We start from the raw sequence: 10,926 nt of genomic DNA, 5'->3' as shown, positions 1-10,926 counted from the left end.
TTGTTTAGAGTTTCAGATAAAATGTATAGTATGGTGAGTTCAGGTAAATTGGGCCATTGTGGGCCATTCACTTACAAGTGAAAAGTGGCTCAATTGACCTGAATTCCCACACAGTATTTTGTTCAGTTTATGGATGTTTTTTTCACATTTGGTGCACCGTGCAGCCACAGTGTTGCGAACAGGAGGGCTTTTTGCAGAGTGTTTTCCAATCCAGCCTGCCGTTGTTGTTGTGGGTAAACTGCACTTTGTCCGCTGCCCTTATCGCAGTCCAGTAAAGGGTTTCTTTGACTTGGCACACAGCAGCACGTTATGCCTCTAGGATGAAGATAATTAAGTGTGTGGACACAATATGTAGTTCCATGAAGTAGGACGAGACTCCTGGGTCTCCTCTCCTGAAGTTCAAGGGCAGACCATGGGACTTTCTACTATAGCCTACTACAACATGTCACATTGAAGACTCGATTTACTATGATAAAAGATTGCCCACCCAAAAAAATATATATATCAGGCACCCCAAGACATTTTTCAGGAGCGAGTTCCCAATATAGGATGTCTATTTAAAGAAATCATTGTAGCTCTCCTCACTTCATCATGCTCAAATGCCCCTGCGTAGTTCCACACAATGATTCTACTACCCGCATCAAGGGCAATTGGGCCAACATGCACGAGTATTTGACATTATTTTATCTTGTACTATTTTTAAGGACCATGATCATAGCACATTATTCATGATGCTTATCATGGTGAAGATTGTTTCAAACTTAAAAAGAAAAACAATACCCACGCAATACGTTTTATTTCATGAATTGGGATGCATGTTCCACTTTTTACTCTGCAGATGAATAGTGAAGTTCAATTTGCATCAATGGATTGAGCGTATACTGTATGCGTTATATAAGTAAACCTGACCTGACCAGTGTCTGAATATGGAGGTGTTTTGATCCTGCGGGCTATTAGGGGCCCCTCTACAGCACCTCAGGAGCAGGCAGGCCCAGCCATGGACCTAATGTTTGTGTAACTCTCAGGTATGGTCTGGTCATGGCCTCTCCCTCCGCTAGCCCAGCAGCCTCAAGCATCAAAGATCAGCTCACAACGCCAGCTGAACCTGGTCCTGGTCCAAAGCAAACCCCCTGCTGGGTCAGCAAAAAAAGCAGTCTCTCTCTCTCTCTCTCTCTCTCTCTCTCTCTCTCTCTCTCTCTCTCTCTCTCTCTCTCTCTCTCTCTCTCTCTCTCTCTCTCTCTCTCTCTCCCCCTATACCTTACGCACTCTTTCACATTTTTCTCTTTCTTGAGAATCTCAGTGCTCTGCATTGGTTTGCTCCTGGGTGGTGATCTCTAAGACTGTCAAGTAAGGTATTGGTGTGCACCCGAGACACAAGTGCAGGACTAAAGGCCAAACAACTTTGAAAATGGCTCGAAAAAATTCACTTGGTGGACATTCAACTTTGAACATCAAACTTTATTTTTGTTTGAACATTCAACTTTAATTTCACAGATCTCTAAGACTGTGTCAGTGATTATCAGCATGTATGCCGCTGTGAGTGTTTGTCACACCACACAGAGAGATACACTGTCATTTGCATTTTTAATAAGGCCCCATTCATTCATGCAATCTGGCCTCAGCTAAAAATACTTTAGTTGGGATCCAGTGTATGTGTGTGGTTTAGAGAGAGAGAGAGAGAGGGAGACAGAACAGATAGACCAGTAGACAGACAGACAGTGTAGAGACCCATTTATAACCTACAAGTGAGACCAATATACGGATACGTTTTTCACACGTCCGTTTCACATTATCTATTAACTTCGTAATTTGACTAACCTCTTAACTTTTTAAATTTGATTAACTGGGGAGCTTGTGATTACGGATTTAACGGATCAAAACTGAACAAAAGCACATCCCTTGTATAAGACTGATGGAGGTATGATCACATCAACGGATAGAAACAGTGTGGATGGATATATGTAGGCTGTGAGCAATACAATACATCCACAGTCTCTGAGTTGTTGCTAATCAATCCTCCCTTTCCCTGAGGCTCTAGTTAGCTGGAGCTGTTTCCAGGCCACTGGGTCCATTCATGGCTGTGCTCAGGTGCACTGCCCCCAGGGCAAATGGGCCCCATGCCAGAGAGAAAGCAGCCTAGCTGCCCTTACAGTACAACATACTTAGAAAGTCAACACTGTATACATAATCACAAGGGCTCTATATTAACTTTTTTCATCACCAGCCAAAATTGAAAGTAAATTTTAATCTTAATATCCAAACTCACACTCACTGATGGGACAAAGTGGCCAATAAGTTGGTCTTTTCTACCAGCCAAACTGAATTTTCACCAGCATTTGGCCGGTTGGCTGTTGTTAGAGCCCTCATCATTACCTACAGATTACTAAGGTCATGTATTTTGCACTTATAGCTATGAAATCTGCAGTTCCTTGCAACAGGCGTTGAAACCTATGGTCTGTGTGTCATTGTTAAAGTATGAATTCTAGCTCTGTATGTTGACATTGTATCCATGGTTTGGTTTTTGGCTTGACTCAAAAAGTCATGTGATATACCTCCGGCCACCTAGAGAGTTAATGCCTGGATGTGGGGGATTAGGATGGATTGACACACAGTTGCATTTAAGTGTGGAAACTGAAGGACTTAAGTACTCTGAGAGGAGGTTATGTCCTTATATCCTCCAGGCAACTTCCTAATGTGAGTCAAAAGAAACCTTCACTACAGAAAACTCCCCATCACTCCACTATTTTATCCAGTGATGGGTGACTGGTGAATGGAGTTCAGGAGCCACAAATCAATTGGATTTTCTAGCATCCTGGTAGCCTATACATACAGGTACATCCTTAATACAGTTGATTGCAAATGTTAAGTCTTTGACTTAGCAGAAAACCAGCTCTAATTGGCAGCAACTCGATTTTCCCCATCACTGGATTTATTTTTGTAAGCAAAAAAGCAATAACAGTAAATGTTGCAGCATCAATTCAACACTTGTAGAATAGAACGAAATAGACAAATGGTAAATTCAAATGTGGGTGTTAAATTAACACTGCATTAACATGTACTCTAAGACTCTATTGGACAATGCTACCGACATTACCTCACCCCGTGCTTCACCCATCTCTTATGTAATGGAAGGCATTAAGCCCTGAGCTTACATTGTAAGGCCCGCTGTTGGGCAGGCAGGCAGGCAGGCAGCCCAGGCAGACAGGCAGACAGGCAGGCAGGCGGGGTGGGGGAGTGGATACCAATGGCTGGCTAAAATTACCCCCGCCGTTTCGGTGACAAGGTTGAACTAGATGTCATTCCACCTGGGCCCTTTTGTCACCGAGGATCAGATTTAGCCGCTGCTGCCCCACACTGACAATAGAAGGCAATAGTAGAGCATGGCGAGATTCAGGCAATCTGAGTAGAAGAGGGGCAGGAGAGAATTGGAAGTGGAGAGGGTGTGTAATGCGTTGTGTTTATCAATAAGAAAACTTCCCGGATCGGAAATTGCTCAATGCAATTACAGAGAGCATTATATCATGCTTTTGAATGTTTGTAATTTCTGATCGCATTTTTAGTAGGCCTAATTTCTGCAGTGTTACTGAATGATGCATGCAATGCATAATGTTGTTGTTACCTCTGTACCCAATGGCAATGGAAATTTATTCTTTTGTGATATTCATTCAAACGTAACAGGTTGGATGAACTCATTCCACCTGTCTTTTGTCATCAAGGATCATCAGATTTAGCTCCTGCCCACACTAACAATAGTAGACTAGGTGTACTGAGGGACGTAGCAACACATTTTGGGCCCTATGTAAAATCGACTTCAATGGACCCCTACCCAGCCATGTATTTTCATAAACCGGACTGTATTTGGCCCCCAATATACATGGGGCCCTGGTGACTCAGTCACGCTTTACCCCCCTGTACGACACCCCTGAGCGTACTAGGTGATGGCAGAGCCTGATGAGAGCAGAACAGGGATAGGAGGGAACTGAAATAGGGATGTGCATATAACAAAAATACCCCTGGGTTTGAAGTGAGTCAGTGCAATGACAGACAGCATGTGTTTTGTGTGTGTAGGTGTTTAATTTATTAACAGCATTTTTTAGTAGGCCCTACTCCCCCAGTGTGATTGAATAATTGTGAGCTGTCTTTGAGCACCATGAATATTCCACCTGTGATAATGATAATAAAATTATATTCTAACATATTCTACATATTTTATATTCCAATTAAATTTTCATGGTGATGATTAAGATGAGAGTATGTGGGGAAGCAATATCTCTACTTTCCAACTCCTGCAGTTTGACTGAACGATGCACAGTCTGTGAGCTCTATAAATATTGTACATGTGTGTGTGACAATGGCAATCAAAAAAACCTCTTCTCTTGTAATATTCCTTGTGATGATGATGGAGCTAGCTTTAGAGCATGGGTTGATTGGCAGAGTTTCCCCTACTCATCTTGATCTCCAGCTTGCTCTGCGTGGGTGGCAGCGGAGAGAGCATGATAGATGCTCTTGGAGGCAGAATACTGATGAGTTACGATGTTTAACTGTACCGTAGTTTCATGGTTATTATAGTCTACAATGTTTTTCTGAATTGCAATTATGTTTCGAGAAATCATTTTTAAACAGTTTGTACGTGTGCGTGTGCGTGTGCGTGTGCGTGTGCGTGTGCGTGTACGTGTGCGTGTGCGTGTGCGTGTGTGTCAGACAGACCTCTCAGTGGGCTCCTTGCCTGACCACACATTGAGTGTTTTTTTGCCATCCATTGCCGCTCTCACTGGAATACTAAACACTCAGAACACTTACTTTTCCCTCACATCTCTCTCTCTCTCTCTCTCTCTCTCTCTCTCTCTCTCTCTCTCTCTCTCTCTCTCTCTCTCTCTCTCTCTCTCTCTCTCTCTCTCTCTCTCTCCCCAAGTGTCATTAATCCTTAAGTATGGGCTCCATGTGCTTGCCAGCTTGTTTCCTGGAGTGGCCCGACAGGCTCCTCAAGACTTGCACAGTTTCCTCACATGGTCTACATCTCTACACCCTCTCTACATCTCTCTCTCTCTCTCTCTCTCTCTCTCTCTCTCTCTCTCTCTCTCTCTCTCTCGCTGCCTCTTCTTCTTCTCTGTCCTCTTCTCCTTCACCCTCTCCCCATTTCCTCTCTCTCTCCCCCCAACTCTGTGTTTTCTATATCACGCTTTCTCCTCTCAATGTTCTCGCTCTCTCAGATAATCTCTCTCTCTCTCTCTCTCTCTCTCTCTCTCTCTCTCTCTCTCTCTCTCTCTCTCTCTCTCTCTCTCTCTCTCTCTCTCTCTCTCTCTCTCTCTCTCCGTGAGACCGTTACTGGCAGAACCAGTCTGGAGTAAACCACACAAACTGGCATATCCTCTCCTGGGACTAATAGACATGGCAGAATAATGACCATGGTAATGTACTAGTGTGGCTTGGCTTCAACCACAAGCTGTAGTTGGTGGGAAATGATTAGAGGGCCTGCCTCTAGGCCCAACTTAGTACTTAAGTTTTTTTTGCACAGATGTGTTCATATTAAGTGTTGAAGTTTGCGTTTTACACATTTAATCTTTTCGGTTGGTGTGACAGTTGTAATTTATGGCATCCCATGATGGCCAAACTCTTCAAAATCTTTCTTCAGATAATATCTAGGGCAGGGTCAAGGTGTAAGGATATGCTTTAAGGTTTAGTCCTAAAGTGCTACTAAACCTAAACATCTAAACAAGTGGTTCTCAACCTTTTTCGAACAAACTCCCCCTTGACCTCATTATAAGTCTGACAACGCCCCGTTGACCTCATCATAAGCCTGCCAATGCCCCCTTACTATTAAAAAATATAACAGACTAATGCCCCCCAATGGCAACTAAGCACCGCCCCCCACTCATCTGTATCCTTCTAAATGCCCTCCTAGGGCCCCCCAACACTCCCTGGGGGGGTTGCAGAGCCCACGTTGGGAAACACTAATCTAAACTAAAAAGCAAATCGAGATAAATCCGAATGCCGTGTTGTCAACTATATAGGGTCATTTCACGTGAAATCAGACACTTTGGGACCCGACCGACCCGGATTTCAATCATACTTGGTGTGCCTTTTCAGTAGCAAGGTAGCACCCCAGAACTGCATTGGTTTGAATCTGACACTAATATTAAGGGAGAAACAGACTAGGAAAGGTTCACATGTGAGGGTAGGACACTATACATTCAGCCTTGAATATATCAGTCAGTGTTAGTCACAAAAAGATGCCTGTGGTGTTGTTTGAAAGCTCTTTTCTGGCTCTACATATTACACAATCACCTTGGAATACAACAACTACTCTCAGAATATGAATTATGATAAATTGAAAAATTAAAAATTGAATATCTAAAAAACTTATATTTTAAAATGGCCAGTTCCTTGTCCAAACGTAGCCGGCAATGTCATGAGCAGCACCTAAAATGCTGGTGTTCGGTTTGTTATTCATTTCAGAGAAAGTTTGACTCACAAATATGGCATCATACAGACCACTTACTAATAATATGGTAATACCATAGTAGCATCACATGACAAAACAAAAACAAAACAAAAATGGTCAGTGTCCATGGTCCCAGGTTTCAGAAACTAAGGCAGATGTCCATTTATACACACCAAATGATGATATGTGAATGTTTGAACATTCCTTCTCTGTGTACCTGTGCCATCTTCCCTTTACCGTACTTTAAAGAGATAATCAATGGCTACACTCTCATTTTGTACTCTACCAGTGCATTTGAAGCAGCAGCTGTGTCTTTTGTAGATAATTTATATACGTCCCGTTGCAGTTACAGGTTCCACTACCAGAAGCACATCCTGATGATCCATGACAAGTCTATCTGGTCTGAAGGGAAAAGTGAAGGATGGAGATGGCCCATGAGGATGCAGGAAGTTCAGTTTCACCTCTCCAGTGCTCGCCATACATTCCTCAGCACATGCTAGCCACCAGTTGCCATCATATACAGCTACAACATACCCTTTGATGCTTGAAAATGTAACACATTCCTTTACTGAGCTCACTCTTTCAACTCTGCCTTCTCTGAATGCTCAAAATGACCTAACTTCCACTGTGTCCATTGACAATGGGCAGAAGCTGTGTAGTTTTTGAGTACCTGGAATAGTTCTTGCAGATTCAAACCTTTTCAACAGGTTCTCAGCTTCATGATGGTACATCTCTTGTTGGCAAACTGGCAATGGATGTTCTTGACATTATCCTTGGACTGACTCCCTTGAACCAGGAACATTTTTAAAACTATAGTTTTGTAAATTCAAGATGCTATATTCAATCATTTCACTGGAACAACCAGTGCAGGCCACAATCCATCCATTTGTATGCTACTACCAAGATCAGTTGAAACTGGGAAAAAAATCTGTTTTGTTGTTATTTCAGACTGCAACATTCATGATACAATTGCTGTACATCTGTTTCAGAAGCTCCTAATTCAGTTCCTCAGTGACACTTCATCAATGACAGAACGTCCAAAGAAGATCCTATATTTTTTTCTGATGGCTGTGCTGCACAATATAAGAACCTTAAAAACACAACAAATTTGTGCCACCACGAGGCAGATTTTCACATACCTGCAGAGTGGCACTTTTTTTGCCACATCACATGGCAAAGGTCCATGTGATGGCGTTGGAGGGACAGTTAAATGGCTTGCTGCACGAGCAAGTCTGCAACGTCCTATTGACAATTAAATTGTAACGCCAAACCAACTGTTTGAATTTGTCAAGGATAATGTCAAGAACATCACACTGATGATGGGCTAGACCAGAAACGTTTGTCCCTTGTCTGTCGGTTTTATTAACTTGAGGAATGTATGCCGAGCACTGGAGAGGTGAAACTGAACTTCCTGCATCCTCATGGGCCATCTCCATCCTTCACTTTTCCCTTCAGACCAGATAGACTTGTCATGGATCATAAGGATGTGCTTCTGGTAGTGGAACCTGTAACTGCAACGGGACGTACTTATACATTATCTACAAAAGACACAGCTGCTGCTTCAAATGCACTGGTATAGTACAAAATGAGAGTGTAGCCATTGATTATCTCTTTAAAGTACGGTAAAGGGAAGATGGCACAGGTACACAGAGAAGGAATGTTCAAACATTCACATATCATCATTTGGTGTGTATAAATGGACATCTGCCTTAGTTTCTGAAACCTGGGACCATGGACACTGACCATTTTTGTTTTGTTTTTGTTTTTGTCATGTGATGGTATTACCATATTATTAGTAAGTGGTCTGTATGATGCCATATTTGTGAGTCAACTTCTCTCTGAAATGAATAACAAACCGAATACCAGCATTTTAGGTGCTGCTCATGACATTGCCGGCTACGTTTGGACAAGGAACTGGCCATTTTAAAATATAAGTTTTTTAGATATTCAATTTTTAATTTTTCAATTTATCATAATTCATATTCTGAGAGTAGTTTGTATTCCAAGGTGATTGTGTAATATGTAGAGCCAGAAAAGAGCTTTAAAACAACACCACAGGCATCTTTTTGTGACTAACACCGACTGATATATTCAAGGCTGAATGTATAGTGTCCTACCCTCACATGTGAACCTTTCCTAGTCTGTTTCTCCCTTAATATTAGTGTCAGATTCAAACCAATGCAGTTCTGGGGTGCTACCTTGCTACTGAAAAGGCACACCAAGTATGATCGAAATCCGGGTCGGTCGGGTCCCAAAGTGTCTGATTTCACGTGAAATGACCCTATAGTCTTCTACTCCACCAGAGCTGGGCTGTGGTTTGCATCAACTAAGCATTAGCTCAGCATCTGTTGTTGTAATCAGATCGTTAAACACATTTGCTCGTCACTTCTGACACCTCTCGTGAGAGATCCCCTGAAGAGGTCGTGCTCTGAGCCACCTCATACACACACACACACACACAAACACACACACACACACACACACACACACACACACTAGCGGTGTCCTGCTGAGGTCGGCAGGGAGGCTCCTGCGGGATTGTAGGATTGTTGTCCAGTCTGACCTTTGACCCCCTGACACAGCCCCCCATAGCCTCTTGAGACGTTCCCACGCCAACTGGGACTGGAGCTCCATCTCATATCCATTCATGAGGACATTCGGGATGGGGCTGCTCCTCCTCACTAACGACTGTTGCAGGGACGTAGCCGCACATTGTGGGCCCTATACTGTATGTAGAATCAGCTCCAATGGACCCCCACAGCCATATATCTTCATAAATCAGACGATTTGTGTGGGCCCCCTATATAGTACAGTACATGGGGCCCTGGTGACTCAGTCACACTTTACAGCCCTGTGCGACACCCCTGGACTGTTGCCAGCACTGAAGAAATGTATTTGTGGAATGCATGGAAAATACTATGACTATATAATATGCAGTGAAATTTGAGGTGTGTGTGTGTGTGTGTGTGTGTGTGTGTGTGTGTGTGTGTGTGTGTGTGTGTGTGTGTGTGTGTGTGTGTGTGTGTGTGTGTGTGTGTGTGTGTGTGTGTGTGTGTGTGTGTGTGTGTGTGTGTGTGTGTGTGTGCGTGCCTGCGTGCCTGCGTGCCTGCGTGAGTGCGTGCAATGTGTGGGTGCCAAGGTATATGATTACCTCAATGCTGTTATATTGTTGCTTTATTAGATCATTTTGAAAGCATTGTAGTTCCGTGGATGTTCACACCCTTTCTATGTTTTGTGGTGGTGTTGAAATAATGAATTACTCAAGTGTGTGTGTGTGTGTGTGTGTGTGTGTGTGTGTGTGTGTGTGTGTGTGTGTGTGTGTGTGTGTGTGTGTGTGTGTGTGTGTGTGTGTGTGTGTGTGTGTGTGTGTGTGTGTGTGTGTGTGTGTGTGTGTGTGTGTGTGAGAGAGAGAGAGAGTGTGAGAGTGTGTGTCAGTGTCCTGCGTGTGCGTGTGGTGGCAGCCTTGCCATTTTTCCCCCACATTACTAAAAATAAGCGTCCAAATGGCCTGACATTGGGTAATGTATTAATGTCCCCTAATTCCTCTCCCCTCTCTCTCTCTCCCCTTTGTAGTGTGTGGAGGAGGACTCTGCCCAGGCGATCAGCATGTGCACACGGGCGGTCACAGACACAGACCCGGACGCCGTGCTGTTTGAGGAAGAGGAGGGGGAAGGGTGTGAGGCGCGGGAGTCGGACATGGACAGTGCCATCGAGAGCGTGCCCGGCTCCGAGAGTTCAGAGGTCGGACGATGCATGTCGGAGGGACTGGGCATCTTCTTCCCTGAGGAAAAGTTAGTCGCACATACGCACGCATGCACGCGCCCACAAAACACACACACACACACACACACACACACACACACACACACACACACACACACACACACACACACACGCATGTAAACATACACACATACATACAGTGCATGCTGTACATAGGGTTCATACATACATACATACATACTGTACATGCATACACATATGGTAGCTCTGATAAAATAGCAATATAAGAGTGTTGTTGTATAGACAAAATTGGGGCACGAGTGTGGTTAAGTAATTGACCCAGATAGTAAGTAAGTAAATCCCCTAATTAGACAGATTCAATGCTTATAGTCAGGGCTTTACTTTACGAGGAGAATGAAGGTGTAAGACGCTCCAAGTTAAGCTCATCAAGTTAAGTGACTAAAGCGACTTCTTGAGCACCTTCCAGTTAGATATCATGCACTGTAACGGAGGCCAACTAGCAGAGTGTGGCGTGGAACGTTAGTAAAACCTCATACAGTATGGGTAGCATTGGGCTATTGTACTGGTCCTTTTATTTAGCTCAGTGGTAGGCCCTATCGTGCTGTGCCTCTCATAGCCAAATCGATGCGTTTACCAGGAGGTGATGAGTTCGTGGCCCCGAGTGGGGACGGACTGCACCTCGAAACACCTCGGTTACACGGCCATTGTAACTAATGACTGACCGCAAGATTATAGGCTAG

At 43.7% G+C, this 10,926-nt stretch overlaps 1 protein-coding gene across 1 annotated transcript in view; it reads left to right on the top strand.

Annotated features, from left to right (window-relative positions):
• Positions 1-10,926, top strand: part of rab11fip4b (RAB11 family interacting protein 4 (class II) b) — a 57,521-nt gene that overhangs the window by 17,789 nt on the left and 28,806 nt on the right. The window contains exon 2 of the mRNA XM_063201523.1: positions 10,016-10,233. Within this exon, the coding sequence (XP_063057593.1) occupies positions 10,016-10,233 (218 nt within the window). The remainder of the gene's footprint in view (positions 1-10,015; positions 10,234-10,926) is intronic.

This window comes from Engraulis encrasicolus, chromosome 1, assembly GCF_034702125.1.
Source record: "Engraulis encrasicolus isolate BLACKSEA-1 chromosome 1, IST_EnEncr_1.0, whole genome shotgun sequence".
In the NCBI taxonomy this organism is placed as follows: domain Eukaryota; kingdom Metazoa; phylum Chordata; class Actinopteri; order Clupeiformes; family Engraulidae; genus Engraulis; species Engraulis encrasicolus.
The sequence above is the reverse complement of the archived record's forward strand: the minus strand, read 5'-3'. Positions and strand labels throughout refer to the sequence as shown.